This window comes from Eublepharis macularius, chromosome 2 (genome assembly GCF_028583425.1).
Source record: "Eublepharis macularius isolate TG4126 chromosome 2, MPM_Emac_v1.0, whole genome shotgun sequence".
NCBI classification, from domain to species: domain Eukaryota; kingdom Metazoa; phylum Chordata; class Lepidosauria; order Squamata; family Eublepharidae; genus Eublepharis; species Eublepharis macularius.
The window spans coordinates 110,485,481-110,504,862 of NC_072791.1; the positions used below are offsets into that span (position 1 = coordinate 110,485,481).

General features: G+C 43.5%; 1 protein-coding gene across 1 annotated transcript; it reads right to left on the reverse strand.

Moving 5' to 3' along the window:
• Positions 1 to 17,439: 17,439 nt before the first annotated feature.
• LOC129323444 (uncharacterized protein F54H12.2-like) lies at positions 17,440 to 18,750 on the reverse strand. Its single transcript, XM_054969978.1, has one exon. The coding sequence runs from the start codon at positions 18,748 to 18,750 to the stop codon at positions 17,440 to 17,442; it is 1,311 nt and encodes a 436-aa protein (XP_054825953.1).
• Between the last annotated feature and the right edge of the window lie 632 nt (positions 18,751 to 19,382).

Sequence of the window (19,382 nt, forward strand, 5' to 3'; positions counted from 1 at the left end):
ACACAAACTTTTTGGTGGTGGGGGGAGACTTGTCACAGCTTCCTTTCCCAGATTTGGTTCAGCATTCTGGAAGCTGCTTTAATAAACAAAACAGTGAACTCCAGATGTATTTCCAACTCATTTGTTCGTTTTTGCATACCTCTAGTAGAGTTCTCAGCAACAATGCCATGGAGCCTTCAAAGCTTTGTGAATACTTTGGAAAATACACTCTTCAAAATTCTCAAGACAGCCTTGACATTTTAAAGCAGAAAACAGCTCTGTTCAGGTCATTGGGGAGATCGCCAAAACTGGAATTTGTATCACAACAAAAACCAGTTCTGGAGGAATCTTGCTAACCTCACTGCATTAAAATAAAAAGCTTCATACAACTGGTGAAATTTTGATTAACCCATGTGCCTTGGAAATGGTTGAATTGGTTTGTGGAAAGTAGTGAAGAGATTCCACTATTAATGATGTCATTCGCTCTTAAATTATCAGCATGTCAGCAAACATTTTGGAGCTAAATGGCAGAGGTACTAAGAAATATCAGCTTCCCCGTTGCCTTGTATATTGGTGAACCCACATATGATGCACAATTTAGTCACCTTCTAGTTTTTGTACAGTAAGTCAGAGATTCTTCAATCAAAGAGGAATGTTTATGTTGTGACCCTTTGAAAGCTTCCACAAAGGCTTTGGATTTGTTCAGCAAGGTCACTGAGTTTTTTGGACAGCATCAGTTGGACTGTTAACAGAATGCAAGTAGGGGAAATTAGCAGCAAGGAGAAGGCTGTGTGAGGGGTAACAAGTGGGATACTCCACCAATTTTTACACGGTCCCCTCCCCAAGGAAACTGATGAGATGGGTGTTCTTCAAAAACAAAAGTGATCTTTATTAAAAGGGGAAAATTCACACACAAGCACATACAAGAAGTAACTCACAAGCACGCAAGGTTCCTAGGAAGGCAGTGGTGAAATTGGAATAGATTTAAGGGCTTTCAGGCAATAATTACCTATCCAGGGACTGGGATAGCCCACGGAAGAAGAGGGCTTCAAATGGCCAGCGTTTTCAACCAGGAGATGCTCAGAGAAGGAGACTGTGAGGGTACAGCGTTTGGATCCAGAGAAGCGGGCACAAACTGAAGGAGGCAAAGTCCAGGTTCTTATAGGGCAAATCAGGCCCTGAGATGGGAGAATACGCCAGCCATGGGAACAAAGGACCCTAAAGATTACCTCCTGAGAATGGCAAAGGTTTGAGTACCTTTGATTGGTGCTACCGGGGTATGACAAAGAAATCAGATTGGTTACTCCTGGTGCCTCACAAAGAAATGGCAGTTACTTAAATGTTCCTGAAGCTTGGTTAATGAATTTAGAGTCTTGATTAGATGTTCCCTGGAACAGTTACGAACTTCATTGTCTGTAGAGATTTAGTCAATGTATGTTCATTTTCAGTACCACAGCAGATCAGGAGATTATTATTATTATTATTATTATTATTATTATTATTATTATCAACAACAACAACAACAACAACAACAACAACAACAACAACAACAACAACATTCAGTTTATATACTGCCCTTCAGGACAACTTAACCCTGATTCAGAGAGATTTACAAAGTGTGTTATTATTATCCTCACAACAATCACCCTGTGAGGTGGGTGGGGCTGAGAGAGCTCTGAGAGAGCTGTGACTGATGCAAGGTTTCCCAGTTGGCTTCAGGAGAAGGAGTGGGAAATCATACCCGGCTCTACAGATCAGAGTCCTGCCGCTCTTAACCACTATAGCAAACTGTCTCTCATAATAAATATTCATGTCACTTCACCCTCAAAGTATAATATGAACACTTTTAAAGGCTATATCTGCATTACAGTTATTCCCAGTTGAATCTTAAGCAGAGTTGTACTTTTCTATGTCCTTTGAAGTCAATCAGCTTAGAAGAGTGTAACTGTGCTTAGGATTGCACAGTAAATAGACACTAACAGACATGCCCTCTCCCCACAGAACTCTAGGCATTGTAGTTCTGTGAGTAGTGTGCGTGCGAAGCATGCACGTGATCCCAGAAATGTGTGATGACATCACTTCTGGAAGTGATACCAGTCCTCTGCAGAGCCCGCAGGGCCGAAGGAGGAAGCAATTACGTGGGCAGATTTTAGAGCTGCCAGAACACAGTTCCGGAGCATTCCCCCTCAAAAAAAAGCCCTGCTCAGAAGTACTCAGCAGCACTCCTGATTTTTCCAGCCCAGCTTAAGGCAAAAACTGTCTCCAGAAACACATGCTCTGTTTGGGTTAACTGAACCCACTATGGGCTAGCACATGCACTTTGCTATGTCCCTTGGTGTTCTGTTGCTGGATTCAGAAAATTACAAGTGTTTTACTGGGGTGGGGGGATGTTCCAAAGAATGATATCTAATACTTATGAATACTGATGAATAATACTGATGAATCTGTGCACTTCATGGAGTTCCATTTTCTCCTGCTGCTGCAACCCATGAAGTTTCCCAAAATTTTGTTCCTGGGTAGTCAACAAACCCCTCAAGAACAGTATAGGGGGCACAGTGGGGGGTCTGCAATGGGAGGGAAGAATTGGAGGAAAATGTTGCCCCCACTTCCACAAACAGAAATGCCATTTCATTGTAGGAACTGGGTGGTTAGATACCTACCAGTGGTTCTCTGCTGCAAAAATATTAATTAATTCTTATTAATGAGGGCAGCACAAGCCATTTGGGGACCTATTGTTCAATGGAGGCAAAGTTTTTCTCAGAAATTTTGCTTGAATATGCACACAGGGAATAGTCAGAGTTCATCAAATAGTTTGCTATATGCCAATCCTGGAGAGGCATCTGTCTTCATTATTGATCACATTTTTATTCCCCATCCCTCAGAGTACAAGGTAGCATGCATGGTTCCTCCCTCCTCCATTTCATCCTCAAAATGACCATGTGACGTAGACTACGTTGAGAGAGAGCAACTAACCCAAGGCCTCCAATCAGTTCATAACCAGTGGGATTGAACCAATCCTAGACCATAACTCCAACCACTGCATTATTATTTAATTAGTATTATTATTTATGTCATTTATACTCTGCCTTTCTCATTGAGACTCAAGGCGGATTACAGTGTGTGAAATTAGTACAGTCAATTTCAAGGACATTTCCATAAACAATGCCATAGGGTAAATAAACACAATTTACAAAGAAATAGCATTAGTAAGAATCCATACAGAGCTGAAGAAACAGAACATAAGCAATTCTAGGGCTGACATTAGACCACATGAAGCACAAATAGCTCATAGGAGCACATATTTAGGCAGCAAAGTGGTGAAGTCTATGGTCCTTAACTCATTAGCAAAGCCTCTGAGAGCCCCTCCCTACAGTACAAAAGCCTTTTTGAATAATTTGGTTTTGCATCATTTGTGGAAAGCTAGGAGAGTGGGGGGCTCTCCTGACCTCATTAGGCAGGCAATTGCACAGGGTAGGGGCCACCAGAGAGAAAGCCCCTGTACGGGCTGCTGTTGATTTTGCCCATGTGCAGGTAGGCTCCTATAGGAGACCCTGTTCAGATGAGCGAGGCTGCTGTGGAGGAACATAGGGATGGAGGCTGTCCTGTAGGTATGCCGGGCCAAGGCCATGAAGAGCTTTGTATGTGATAACCAACACCTTGAACTGAGCATGGTAGCTGATAGGTAGCCAATGGAGTGACTACAGAATGGGGGTGATGTTCATGCTCCTGCTCACTTCTGATAGCAGTCGAGTCACAGTATTTTGCACCTATTGGAGTCTCCTAATTAATTTGGATGGGAGACCTATGTATGGTGTATTACAATTGTCAAGTCTTGATGTCACCATAGCATGGATCCAGGTAGCCAGATCAGCCGTGTTGAGGTAAGAAGCCATCTTCCAGGCTACAGTGAGGTTGTAAAATGCGTTTTTTGCAGCTGCCTTAACTTATTGCTCTAGTAGTAGCAATATATATATATATATTGCTACCAATATAACCCTTAGACTCTTAATCGCGTCTGCAAGGGTCAGACGAACTCCATCGAAAGTGGGGAGTACAATGTCCTTCAAGATCTCTGCCTTCCCAACAAGCATCACTACCGTCTTGTCTGGGTTCGATTTCAATTTGTTTGTTTTTAGCCATTTCACTACAGCTATCAGGCAGCCATCCAAGATTTCTACTGCATCCTGAGGGGACCTGGATAGCAAGATATAGAATTGGATGTCATCTGCATATTTTTTTATTTTATTTATTTATTTTATCATATTTGTATTCCGCACTCCCCGCAAGCAGGCTCAGGGCAGATAACAGCATTAAAAACATTTAAAACATTCCATATAAAACATTTCAAAGCATCATACAAAAATATAACTCCATAGCTGTGAATGAGTTCTCCTAAAGACTTTACGTAGAGGTTGAATAACATGGGAGATAAGATTGCACCTTGTGGAACTCTACAAGATAGCTCCCATTCTGGAGACAGCTGGTCTCCAACAGCAACCCTTTGGATCCATCCCATGAGAAACAATTTAAACCAGTCCACAGCACATCCTTTGATGCCCACTTCTGTCTCTAGACACCTCAACAGGCATGGTCTACTGTGTCAAAGGCTGCAGACAGATCCAGAAGGAGCAATAAGGAGGCATGGCCTTTGTCTACATTTAGCCAGAGATCATCCAGTAACACTACTAGTGCTGTCTCTGCCCCATTCCCTGGTCTGAATCCAGATTGGAAAGTGTCTAGAGCACAGATGCTTTTCAAGAAGATCTGGAATTGGTCAGCTACTGCTCTCTCGACTACTTTGCCCAGAAAGGGCAGATTAGGGACTGGGCAAAAACTGGCCATATCGTTTTTATCTAGGGATGGTTTTTTTAATTAGTGGACGAATACTCACCTGTTTGAGCAGCTGGGGGAAGATGCCTTGAGTTAGTGATTGATTTACAATAGACCTCAGTGATTCACTTATGTGGGCCTTACTTGATTTTAACAGCCAAGATGGGCAAGGATCGAGCACACAAGTAGTAGCTTTCATAGATTCAGGATCCTGTTAATATCTGTCATTATAATTGGTTCAAGGCAGTCCAAATGCAAGCCAGATGGTGCATTAAGCATTTCTTTCATCTGGTCTGCATTGCAGCTAGCATCTATATCAGAGTGTATTCATGCTATTTTATCAGCAAAAAACTTAGCAAAGGCCTCACAGCTGATTGTTCTTGGGATTGTAAATGTTCAGATTTAGGGGTTAGGAAGAATCTGGATATATTAAACTGGGATGGTCGCGAACTAGTCAATGCAATGGTTTCTGAGAACGTTTCTTTGCAGCTTTCATTTCCGCTTCATAGGCCCTCTAGTGGGCTCTATAGTGTGCTCTATCTGCTTCCATGAGAGTTTTTCGCCAATGTCTTTCTAGACATCTTCCAACCCTCTTTAAGTCAGCCAGCTCCATGGGGGTCAACAAGAAGCAATGGTGTCAATAGCTTCAAGGAGCTTCACATTTCATGCTCTCACAGCCGTCACCATGGAGCGTGTATCTGGGATACTACAATCTCCCAAGGCATTTTGGAATTTGGAAGAGTCCGTGAACCTTCATGGACAGATCATTTTAACTGGACCCCCTATTTTGCAGGGTGCTGGGGCCATATTCTCTTTTGCCTTCAGCAGATGATGGTCTGACCACAGTTCAGGCTGAATCTCTAATGTTGAAACAAGACTTTCTCTCAAAGTTTCAGTGCAAAATATCAAGTCCAGGGTGTGGCCTCTTTCATGTGTAGGGCCTGTCACTATTTGAGAGAGGCCCAGGGTTGCTAGGGGAGCTATACTTTCCTGAGCTGGGCCTGACTTGGGACACTCAGCATGGATGTTGAAGTCCCCCAGAACAATAAGTCTAGGTGTCTCTAATACCATGTCTGCTAGCAGCTCTGCCAACTCAGAAAGGGTGCTTATTGGGGAGCTGGGTGGTATGTAAAGCAGGATACCCAGTCTATCTTTAGTTCCCAGAGACAGGTACACGCAGTCAATATCAGCTATAGCTTCTACTGGGAGTCTACAGAAGTTAGAGGATAATAGCAACCCCTCTTCCCCGACTATTATACTGGGGTTGGTGTAGGACCGCATAGCCAGGGGAAGTTAGTTGGGACAGATATAACATGACATTTTCTTGTAGCAATGTCTCTGTTAAGCAAGCCACATCAATTTCCTCTTCTTCTAATATCCCAGCAATACATGCAACCTTGTTCCTAACAGATCTACTATTGCATAGTATTAGTGTAGCAGGGGAGGCAGGAGTAGTCCCAGTGTTGGCAGTTGGGATGCTAGAGAGATTAGATAAACAGTGAGCATTGTTGTTTGAAATTGATCCCCTTTGGTAAGTCCCACCCCATATCTACAAGAACCCATCTGTACTTCTATAGTAAATTTACCAGACATTTTGCACCACACAACTACACAAGTAAATACCAAAATTAAATACCAAACATACTGGTGGCCTTTACTTAGGCAACAGTAGAAAAGAGCAAGGGTCCAGTAGCACCTATGAGTCCAACAAGATTTGTGGTAGAATATGAGCCCTTGTGTTCCACAGCTCACTTTTTCAGATATAGCTAAAATGTCTAGCTAGGCAACAGTGTAGGGCTAAAACCATGGTGTTTTTAAGCAGGCAGTGTCCAGCAGATGTTGGATCCTTCCTTGCAGCAGTACATGATTGGAGGAGCTCTTAGTAGTAAAAGGGTATACCATGAATAATTAATGAGGCATTACGTCACCGGATGTGACGTAAGCAATGGCGCCCTCCTGTGACGTCACCGGAAATGACGCCATCAAGCCCCGCCGCCGGAAATGACGCCATCAAGCCACGCCACCGGAAATGACGTGGGCAAGCTGCGCCACAACCCCTGACGCCATCGGAAGTGACGCCAGCAGACCACTCCCCCTGCCACATCGCCGGAATTGTCGTAAGCTGGCCACCCCCACCCATGACATCATCGGAAGTGACGGGTATACCATGCATATTAATTAGGCATTTTGCATATTTGCTGTATCATCGGAAGTGACGTGTGCAGGCCACCCCTCCCCTATTACCTCAGCGGAAGTGACATGGGAAGGCCACAACCCCTGCAATGTAACTGGATCTCCTTTCGCAAACACCACCCACTTCCACGTCAGTGAACTTCCGCCTGCTGCACCCCACCCCGGAAATGGGGTAACCACCACAGCTATTGGCTGAGTATGGCCGTGTGACCCCTCTATCAACACGCCCATTCACCCCCAACCAATAGGATGCTCTTAGACACACCCATACAAGGTGGTTTTTAGGAAAGAAGCCATTTTGCGCTAGCACACACGCGGCTGGGCTCTTGCTGATAACATGGATACTCCTGTGAGGCCCCTGGAACTTATCAGCCCACCCCCGGTGGTGAGGCCTAAATTCAAAAGACGTTATATTAGCACCAGCTCTGATGACGATACAGAGCTGGTACCGTGCAAGCTTCAGTTTTCCGCACCTGTTTACGACGAGGAGACTCGAACATCCGCAGACATAACTGACAATGAAATGGTCCAAATATTGAATGAGCTGATGGAAGTGTCCCCAGAATTCCAAGAACTGATTTCACAAGCGAACTCTCAAACACAGGTAATTTGAATGTGGGAAGGAGAAGGGGTAGCGGGGTCAAAAGAGGTACTGAATGTAAATGGCGCACAGAGCTGTTAAGAAAAAAATAAAATGTGATCTTTACTGTTTTATAGGGGCCTTCCTTCAATGTTCTGGAACTTCCTGAATTGACTTCCACTGTGCCTTTGGGTAACCAAGAAACACAGGACAATTTAACTTCAGCAGAGAATTCCCAGGTAAGGCATGGATTCTTTAGTATTTTTGGGGGAGGGGGTATGTGGGGGATCAATTATGTTGCTATAATTTGGAAAAAACCCTAAAATGCATTTAAACCTTCTTTATAGGCCACATCTGCAGGAGCAGGGGGAATGATAACCTCACATGAAAGGCTCAGGTCTATGAGAAGCCTTCTTCAGCTGAATATTGACCGGGATATTGACTTTATTCCACCACGCCAGCGCAAATCCGCCATGAGGAGTATTGTAAGAGCAGCAGTTTATGGGATTCTGAGCCACTGCATAAATGGATATTTATTTGAGTCTTGCGAGGGCTGCACGAATGACGCCCCGGGCCAGAGAGACCACGAATGCTTAATATGGACTGAAAATGAGCTGGACAGGAAAGTTAAATTTGTTTGTGATGAAATATGTGCGAGCTCTGCTCTGTTAATTATAAGTTCACTTGCCTATTGTCTGGAATGCTTGGTTTTCACTCAGGAAAATATGGATGAAGTTTACTCCTTAATAGCCCAAGTTGGCAATGCAGTAAATTCCCAAAATGCCCTTGAAAAAATTTTGAAAGAGTCTGATAAGAGAATGTTGCAGCACATTGAATGCTTAATCAAGGGCAGGTATTTCAGAACATTTTTTGCCCGTCAACAAATGAAATAAACAGTGTTAGAACATATTCACAACCTGATATTCAAGTCAAGACATTTCTGTAAATTGTAGACTATGTAATATAAAATGTAAAATAAAATGAACCTTTCTGTAAACCAGTAGTCTTTTTTTTTACTGCAACTTGTGGGTGGGGAGGGGGGGGGGGAGGGGGGTGCTAAGTAAATCAAGACTGGAATCCTTTTCAGAAAAGCGTGGCTAGAAGGTGGGGGCGGGGTGAGGTAGTTTCCTTCAGCCATATGGTTTCCCCATTGCACTGAGGGACCACCTGATGGACACAGCCAATCACAGAGGTGCCTTATTGAACCATTTTTGAAATTCATTGGTCCTTAGTTACCTACAACTTGTCTGGGAGGCGGGCAATTCAATCCAGCCTACAACATGTGCTTTCAGAAAAGCATGGCTGGAATGTCTGGAGGGGACACACCTTCAGGCACATAGTTTCCCCATTGTACTGAGGGCCACCTGAATGCCACAGCCAATCACAGAGGTGCTTTACACACAATGGAGCCAAGGTTTCATAAAGACTGTGCTAGGTTAGCCTTGCCCTCTTTTTCCTGGAACTCAAGACAGAGCCTGACCTTACCCAGGTGAGTTGACCCCCCCCCCCATTATACAAACTTTTTTCCTTTGGGAAAATGTGGGAAAATGGGGGGGGGCTACTAGTTTTTCTCTATTACTTGCTGCATTTTGGGTGGTAGTTGGTAACTTAAATTGGGGCAGATGAGGCTTTTTTTAAATAATTGCCATTTTGTGGGAGAAAACCACCTTAATGTTTCTATAGGCTGCTATTTGAGTGGGAGATTTACCATGTGTTCTTGGAAGTTTGGACCTTTGAAACCTGTGTCCTGGGTTTTAAGCTTTAGATTGCCATGTTAGTGGGGAAATTAAAGCCAGATTTCTACAATTTTTCTTTTGGGGTGTTAATTATTTAGATTGTGATGTAGGGATTGTAGGTTTCTGGCGAGGAAAGCTTTTATTTCTAAAATGAATTGTCCCTCCATAGATAGTGAAGGCCTTCCCAGCATCTTGAATTTTCTAGCATCACTAATAAGTTCACTGGAAAAAGAGACCAGCTATGGCCAATCCAAATGATGGTAAATATGCATGCTCTTATAAATACTTTTTTTTAAAAAAAGGTTATTTATAACTTAGCACGAAAGAAATTTTCATGGTTTGTTGTCTCCTGTTTAGTTCAGAATAGCTATCTTGAAAGTGGAAGAGATGATGATGGGGCATCGAAGCCATGCTTGTGCAGAAATTCTAAAGAAAAAAATACAGCTCCACAGCTGACTCTTTGGGGTGCTATGAAACATAAAAAAACACAAGCAGGTATATTTTATTATTTGTGGTGCACTATGGTTTGCGGTGTTTTTGACAAAACTAGCACATTATGGATGAGGAAATCGTTTACAATAAAATGGAGCTTTCCCCCTTACTGGGGCATGTCTGGGCATGTCTTGGAGGGGGAGGGGGAGGGGAATGAGCGGTATTCACGTCATGCCTGAAGGCCATGTGCTTTCATAAAGCAATGGCGGGGTATGGGGAAGTTTTTTCCTTGGGCGGGGGCAGGGGTAAATATGCGTGCTCTTATAAATCCTTTTTTTTAAAAAAAAAGGTTTTTATAACTTAGCACGAAAGAAATTTTCTATGGTTTGATGTCTCCTGTTTAGTTCAGCATAACCATCCTGAAAGTGGAAGAGGTGATGAGGAAACATCAAAGCCATGCGTGTGCAGAAATTCTAAAGAAAAAAATACAGCTCCACAGCTGACTCTTTGGAGCACTATGAAACATAAAAATCCACAAGCAGGTATATTTAATTATTCACAATGATCACAATTTTGAGGTTTTTTGACAAACTAGGGGGCTTCTGAAATGCTATTCTCAAGGTTTACTAAAGTTATCTTTTGTTTTCCATACAGACCGTGACTCTCCTAAAAGGTCCTCAAAGCAGAGCTCCCCGTTGCAGCGCACGAATGTGACCCAGCAGCAGATACCCGCCAGCAGGCTTTCAAACCCGCATACCATACAGCAAACCTGCAAGAAAGGATTGGCAAACCCAACCAAGCCAGAAGCATGCGGTAAATCAAAAAGAAAACACGTACACCAAACTGACATTAAACAGACACAAAAGGGGGGGTCTTCAATGCCACCCAGCAAGAAACCAAAAATTGACATTTCTGATACTACTGCAGCTGTTAAAGCTATATGTGATAGGATTGCACTGTTACATGGTAATTTGGATAGGTTAGGTTATAAAGATATCAAGGCACTGACTACCGCAGTTGAGAATGTAGTAGATCTAAAAGTCTCTGATACTACTGCAGCTGTTAAAGCTATATGTGGTAGCATTGCACTGTTAAATGGTAACTTGGATAGGCTAGGTTATAAAGATATCAAGGCACTGGCTACCGCAGTTGACAATGTATTAGATCTAAAAATCTCAAATCTAAATGTGCAGCAAGGGGGGTTCAAGCAAAAAGGGGCAGGCCGGGTCAAGCCTCACCTGACCCCATACCAGAGGAAAAGCAAATCTTTGAAATTCAAAAACTTATGGAAAAGAGTGATACTTAAACTCCTAAATAATGCTAAACATATTAATTCCCGTCCAAAACGCAGTGCTTCCATTTTAAAGCTGATAAGTAAAAGACAGAGGGCTAAAGAGCCAAATCAACACATGGCTGGTGGTTGTCGCCTCATCTCAGAGGAGGCGCCAACTACCCCCCATTCAGCAAATGGAACTACAGCACCCCCTAAAGAAAACCCGCTAGAATTACCTCCACAAGAATCCCCACCTGCCACCCCCCATTCATCAATTGACACTGCAGCTAGCCCTATATGGGCCACCCCTGAAGAACACCCTCAGGAATTACTTCCGCAAGAAAACCACCCATCTATCGCCCAACTGGCAAATGACAGTGCTGCTGTCTCCATTGATGAAAGCCCCCAAGAATTGTCCCCCAACAATGATCCACCCAAAGTTTACTTAGAAAGGGTGGGGCAGTGGGAACGACAATTGCAGCGCTTGCCAATGGATCAATATGGAGAACTTTTCCGATTTGTAAACTTGGAACAGTTAAACCACCCAGTACTTGTGCAGGAGGCAATTCGTCAATCCATTCAGGGGCTTCTTGATGAGATGAGGGCTAGAGTCCAGGAGGGTGATTTGGTACAGCTCCATCTTGAGGGTGGGGGGTTAAGTAACCCTCTTCGCTCAGTGAGAAGGCCGGTTGGAGACTTCCCTGCAGAGGAATTCATAAACCAGATGTCCAATCTTATGCAAAGTAATGCGGAAATCCACCTTCATGGAAGCCTGCGGCTAGTCATGACAGTAATTAGAAACAGGGGTGGGAGGGGAAGGCGGGTAATAAGCACTATCCTCTATAGTGAGGTAATCCATAAGAAAAAACAGCACTTAGTTGATCTAAGCAACACTGATAGTAACTTGTGCTTTGGGGGTAGTCTCTTGGCGGTTATGTCAGAGAGGATGCTCACCATTCCGGAATTATCAGAAAGAGCCCGCAATTTGTATAGAGAACTAGGAATTTCAGAGGATAAAAAAATATTACTATCTGATGTGGTCACGTTTGAGAAACATTTAAAGGTGAATATAGGAGTAGTTATCAATGGGGGCAAAGGTTGGGAAATCTTTAGAAGTGGGGATCCCATACATCCTGAAACATACTTTGTACTGCTTTATGAAAATCACTTCTATGGCATTAGGAACATAAAGGGGTTCTTTGGCCAGAGAAATTATTGCTCTGTTTGTGGTAATGTTTATAGCCACTCACACACCTGCAAGTATCGGTGCCGCTTATGTTTGGAGACAAAATGTGTTGTTCAGCAGGAGGAAAGGTGCCCTACTTGTAAAATATATTGCAAATCAAGGTCCTGTTTGGAAAGGCACTTGAATTTGGCAACATGCACAGCTAAAATATTTTGCAATTCATGCCGCACCTATGCTCCAAAGAAGCACACATGCAGGGTGCGGTGGTGTAAGCAGTGCAAAGAGCCCGTTGGGGACATAAACAGCCACCGCTGCTACATGCCCCCAATTAAAGAAACTAAAATAACAAGCAAATATATATTTTATGATTTTGAATGTACACAGGAATCCGGAATACATATTGCAAATTACATTTTCGCTATGGGGCTAGAGGAATGTGATTCTTGGGAATTTAAGGGTGGAAAGTGCGTTTCAGACTTTGTTAAAAAATTCATCAACAAAAAGTACAAGGATTACACTTTTCTAGCCCATAACGCAAAAGGATATGATAGTTACTTTATTGTTAGGCAGTTGTTGGTTGAAAAGGTGGATGTAGACCTCATTACACAAGGGGGAAAACTGATGTGTGTGACTGCAAAAAAGTTTGGTATTAGGTTTATAGACAGTTTAAACTTCTTACCTATGAAGCTTGCAAAATTGCCACAAGCCATGGGCTTTGAGGGGTGCAAGGGCTTCTTCCCCCATTTCTTTAACACTGCCGCAAATTGGGCGTATGTCGGCCCCATGCCTAGGGTGGAGGATTATGGCATTGATAATATGATGCCAGGTGAGAGAGTGGAATTTCTGTCCTGGTACCAGGATAACCAAGACAGTGTTTTCAACTTGCAAAAAGAGCTGTCTTATTATTGCCAGCAGGATGTTAAAATCCTGAGAAAGGCCTGCCTCCTATACAGGGAAGAAATTATTTCCATCTCAAAAATTGACCCTTTCCAATATATTACTCTCGCTGGTGTTTGCATGGCCATGTTCAGACACATGTTTTTAAAACCAGACACAATTGCACTGCTGCCACATGACAATTACCACAGACAGACCAAAAGATTTTCCACCCCATCTATACAGTGGATGCTGTATGTCCAGCATAAAGAAGGTATCGAGATACAGCATGCTCTGAAAGGTGGAGAGTTAAAAGTAGGACCTTATTTTCTTGACGGTTTTGCAGAAGTTGGTGGGGCCCCCACAGCCTTTGAGTTTAATGGGTGTTTTTTCCACGGCTGCCCCATCTGCTTCAGCCCAACTGACAGAAATCCACTGACTGATTCTACGTTTGGCGAGTTATACCACCGCACACAGATGAAGGCCAGTTTTCTGAAAAGCCAGGGGTTTGCAGTTAGGACCCTGTGGGAACATGAGTGGAGGGAGATGATGGAGGATGACAGGGATCTTGGTGCTTTTCTAAGGGAAAAGAAACTGCCCTCACCTCTATGCCCTAGAGATGCCCTTTTTGGCGGGAGGACAAATGCTGTCTGTTTGTATTATAAGCCCCAGGCTGGGGAAAAAATACACTATTATGACTTCACCAGCCTGTACCCTTTCGTAAACAAGACAAAGAAATACCCTATTGGTCACCCAATCATTATTTATAAGGACTTTGCCCCTCTCTCTGAATATTTTGGCCTTGCCAAAGTTAAGGTGCATCCACCTCGAGGGCTCCTTTACCCTGTTTTACCCTTCAAGGTGGATAGCAAACTTCTGTTCCCACTGTGCCGCACATGTGCAGAGGCAAAACTGAAAGCGCGCTGCGCTCATTCAGCTGAGGAAAGGGCCCTAGAAGGGACCTGGTGTACCATAGAGCTACTTAAGGCTATAGAAAAGGGGTACAGTGTGATGTCTATTAGTGAAGTGTGGCATTTTGAAGAAAGCTCTGAGGAACTGTTCTCAGAATATATTAAAATGCACCTCCGGCAAAAACAAGAAGCGTCTGGGTACCCTAACTGGTGTACAGATGAGGAAAAAAGGGAGAAATATATTAAGGATTACCTAGAGAAAGAAGGTGTTCAGTTGCGCGCTGAACACATAGCTAAGAACCCTGCAAAGAGGCAAATTGCAAAATTATTTTTGAACTCTTTGTGGGGCAAGTTTGGCCAGAGGTCAAACTTGGTGAACACTAGCATTGTGAGGGACCCAACCAAACTTTTAGAGTATGCATTTTCTCCGGCATATGAAGTATCCAGCTTTGATGTAATTGATGACGAGACAGCAAGCGTGTCCTGGAAGCACGCTAAAGACAGGCACACATTATCAGGGAATACTAATGTAATGATTGCCTGTTTTACTACTGCGTACGCAAGGCTGGAACTTTATGAGCTGCTAGATAAATTGCAAGATCGTTGTTTGTATCATGATACCGATTCTGTCATATTTGTGAGTCGAGACGGGGACTGGAATCCCCCTTTAGGAGACTACTTAGGTGACCTCACAAGCGAGATCCCACCAGATCAATATATTACCGAATTCACATCGGCTGGGCCAAAGACATACGGCTACAGATTATCTGGGGGAAAGGTGTGTATGAAAGCCAAGGGGATTACTCTTAATGTTTCCAATTCTGTAAAAATAAACTTTGACACGCTGAAGGACCTGGTGCTAGACTACGGCTCAGAGCAGACTACTAAAGAGATCCGAGTCCAGCAGCCCTCCATCATAAGAGACAAAAATCAGTGGCTCATCCATACAGGGCCACTGAAAAAAACATTGAAAGTCGTTTATGATAAGAGGGTCCTAGTGGAAGATTTCAAAACTTTACCATACGGTTTTTAATATGGATGTACGCTGGAAACATCCATTTTCTGCAGTAGTGGCTGGTCCTAGCAACTGTGGGAAAAGTTTTTTTGTAAAAAACATTTTGGAAAATGCCCAACATGTACTGTCTGTCATGCCTGAAAATATTGTGTGGTTTTATAGCTGCTGGCAGAATCTGTATGATGAAATCCTCTGTAAATACCCCTTTGTAAAATTTGTGGAAGGACTGCCTGAAACTCTTAATGATGATCAACTTCTCCCCACCAATAAAGTAAATCTTATCATAGTTGATGATTTGATGAACTCAGCTTGTGAAAATCCAGAAATTGAGAAAGCCTTTACTAAATACGTGCATCATCGGAATCTGAGTATCTTATTTATCACTCAGAATATTTTCTTTCGTGGGAAAAGCAACAGAACCATCAGTTTAAATACCAAATATCTAGTGTTGTTTAAAAACCCCAGAGACAAGTTACAGATTGCAACACTGGCCCGTCAAATGTACCCGGGGAAGTCCCAGTTCTTTCTGGAGGCCTTTGAGGATGCCACACAAAACCCTTATGGGTATTTGGTTGTAGATTTAAATGCCTCTACACCAGATTCTCACAGGTTAAGAACAGGACTTTTCCCACCAGAGTGGCCTGCAGTGTATGTCTTAAAAACAAAACCGGCTTCCTCTGGGTACAAAAGAAAGCAGCCTGCGCTCTAACCCCCCTGTTGTCCCCGTGGCCTTCAAAGGACAACATGTCCAGGCGTATAAAGAGAAATTTGGCACTCCTAAAACTACTCATTAAAGCTACTCCACAGCAGAGGAAAGCCATTTTATGTTCAGCATCAGATGATCTGGTCGCGGCTATCTCAGAAATCGCCCTCAACACTTTAAAAGGCAACATCCCTCTATCACCTCGGCAGGTGTGCACACTGAGGAAAAGGCGAAGTTTCATCAAGAACCTGAGTAACAAAAGAGTATCTCTAAAAAGGAAGAAGCAGTTGGTGAAACAGTCTGGTGGGTTTATTGCCCCTCTGTTAAGCTTTGCTATTCCTCTCTTAACAGGGCTTTTAACAAGTCAGTAATGGAATATGCAGAAAAAATGTATTTGGTTCCTAGCCAGCAGTTAGCACAATTAAGGGGGCCCCCTCCTCCTAAGGAGGAAAACATCAGAACTGCAACAATGTATACCTTAGATGCTGAAATGAAGGGGATTCTTCAAAGGCGTGACTTGACAGAATATGAGAAGGCCAAGCATTACGATGCCCTGCTTCAAAAATTTTTAACACATGTGAAACAGGGGGAAAGTGAAAAATCTAAACTGAGCCTGTTTCTGCCTCAGCCAGAGGATTCTTCTGTAGAAACCCCTAAAATTCCTGATGCGATCTTCCAAGAAATAATAGACACTTTGCCTGTTAGATATAAGAAACATGCAAAAGTGCTGTTAAACAAAATGAGACAAAACAAAAGTGTTTCTTCTTGGGATGACCGTGGAGTCTTTGTGTACAAAGGAGAAAATATCCAAGGCTCCAATATGCTGGACTTGGTGAAGGGGGTTACTCAAACACACACCTTGCCTAGCCATCGCATACCCACAGGCTGGGATGCTTTCATGAAGGCCATGGCTGAGCTGAATGTTCCATCTTCTGTGGTGGGAAACCCGATTAATCGCCAAGCTTTCGAGCATCTAAAGAACCCGGTCTCCTCCAAAGAGATGCCGGCCCATTTTCGTAGAGCTTCTACAAAACGAAGAGGCAGCTTGCCAGCTGCATGGATAAATTTGTAATGCTTTAAAATAAAAATTTTCCTTTTAAAATTTATACCGTGTTTGTTTGTTTGTTTAAACAAAACAGACAGACAAAAATCACATTTTAAGCCCACATGGGGGTGCTTTATTGAAATTCAATATTGTGGAATTCGTTGCAAGATACACATGCCTGGGGTTGCACAAAGAGGTTTGGAACAAGTTTGGGCATGCCCTTCTTTTTTACAAACTCTTCCACCATTAGATCATTTTGAGCTAAGTCATCAGAATACAGTTCTTGGATCTGATCAAAGGAAAGTCCTTTATTGCGCAGCTGTAGAAAAAATATGCAGTGATAGCCACAGACCACTGAGTCGTCAGCCTGTAGCTGTCTGGGTTGGAACGCAGTCTTGTTGGCATTTTTTTGCAAAAAATTCACAATGGTTTTGGGAAACAGGGGGCTGTCGGGAGGATGTCCATAAGAGTCAAAAAATTCACCACACCCATCCAGTGTCAAGTATATGGCAAGCCAGTGTTCTCCAGGGAGGTTGTGGGGGTGGGTATTCACCACTAGGCTCACAGGCCTTCGATGCAGTCTCTGTTTGGGGAGCCAGTCAGCTGGAAACACTCCAAGGAAAGTCTTTTTGGTGTGAGGGCTTGTAGATAACACAGATGTCAGCTGTAGGGTATCCATGTTACATATAGTCAAATAAAACGTTTCTTCTATGATTTATCTCAATAACGTTGTCAAAAACCCCATAGACAATCATGTTAACGGTGTTAGGCAGTGCATTGGCAAAACGTATTTCAGCACGCAGATTACCAGTTTTAATCAAGGAGTAGTGGTCCGCACATTCCTGATCTGGAGACAGGTCAAATGCAAACAGCGTGTAGCCCTGAGCAAACTCCTCACGGTTAACTAACAAAGATCTGTCTTTCATATGTTTACCAGCCGCCTGAACCAGATGCATGTATTCCCGCACACAGTTTCCATCTTCAAAGTTGGGTTGTAGAGGTTTAGCAGGTACTTGCTCGCCGTCCAGGTACAGTGCCACAAAATTGATGTCATAATGCTTAAAGTTAAATGGGTTTTTATTATGGGCTCCGCTGAAGGAATCGTTATCTACCAGTCCTATAACTAAAAGCTTGGGTAATTGCCCCAAAAACAAATTCTCTTGGTTGCTGACACGGCTCCCTGCGGGGATGCTAAACACTTTCATGCCCACGCGATCCACAGGGTATTTGGCATTAGCTGTAAAGAGCGCCTCTGCGTGGCCTAAACGGACACCAGGAGCTACTCTTACTTTTTTCACAAAAAGGGAAGCAGACAAGATTTGTAATTTGCACCCCCTATTTGGACCATCTGTCATGAGGCAAAAGGCATCTTTGCTGCGTGTCAGTTTAATTTTGACATCAACTCCATTTACCAGCAGCTTCTCTTGAAAAAACAGATCACTGTGGAGGCGCCCCAGCAGGTCGATTTTTCTGCTTTCAGCAGTCAGGGCTGCTCTTTTAACAAACCCTTTGTTATCTCCATCCAGGGCAGTTGATTCATGATGTCCAGGTGTATCTTTGTAAAACAGGCCTGCAGAGAATTGGGTGGATAGTGTGTCTTCACTATAATTGAGCACTGATTCTATAAAGGCTCTGTAAGGATAGCAGTTGTTACTCTGGCTGATGAGGCGGTCTCCCAGAGTCACGTCCAGCTGGCTAAAGATAGAGGCAATCGGGTAGTTCACCAAACTTACCCTTGCATTTCTATCAAGGTCTGTACCATCATCTTTCACGATCCTGCAACACAGGTAAAGTAGAGTGTTGTTTAAATCCATGTAGTCTTCACCATTTCCCGCGATGAAAAAGTCCAGTGGTGCTGATTCTGACAAAGCCGCCAGGGGTGGGACTTCAATAAAAAGACACCTCTCGATGCTCGTTTGCGTAGGGGCTATTTGGAACAGGTCTAGTTCTGATTTGGTGCATTCTTCTGAGCCGCTGTGAATAAAAGCCATTGCTGCTTAAAATATGTCTCCAGGGCTCGGAGGCTGTCTCCCTGCGCTTCTCTTTGCCTTCCGCTTCTGAGGCCCGCGGCGCTTCACAGCTTTTCTTTTAAAGGGGTGTGGAGGGCCAGTTAATGGAACACGTGATGCTTTTCTTTTAAGCCCTCGTTGCCTTTTAAGATACATGAGGCCTGACCCCTCTTGTGGTGTAAGTGGGCTCATTTTATTCAGAACTGCTTCAGAAACATGCCCCACTACATCTTTAGCAATATTTCGAGCTGCATTTTTTACATGGGGCTTTATGAGCTCAAATCCTCTTCTCAAAAGAGGGACGGCTTTTCGGAAAAGGCTCCGGAATATGCCCCCAACACCTGCCCCATACATAACAGGGGCTCCTTGGAATCCAGGAAGGGCGTTTCCAGCTTGGTTCCTGTAGTAATGCCTGTAAACATCTGGGTCGCCATAGCTTTTTAAGATGACCATCTTTATGTGCTTAAAAGACCAGGGCTTTCCGAGGACGAAAGTGAAGCTTCACGATCACCTTGCCGAGACGAAATGGCACGTTCTTGTTCTGATCCGTCTTAATTTCAATAGTGATAGTGTCTATGTGGTGCTTACTGACAGGTACGTAATGAGGCTTGTCA

Coding starts and splice junctions, on each gene's coding strand:
- LOC129323444 (XM_054969978.1), bottom strand. CDS start 18,750: ATGGCTTTTATTCACAGCGGCTCAGAAGAATGCACCAAATCAGAACTA.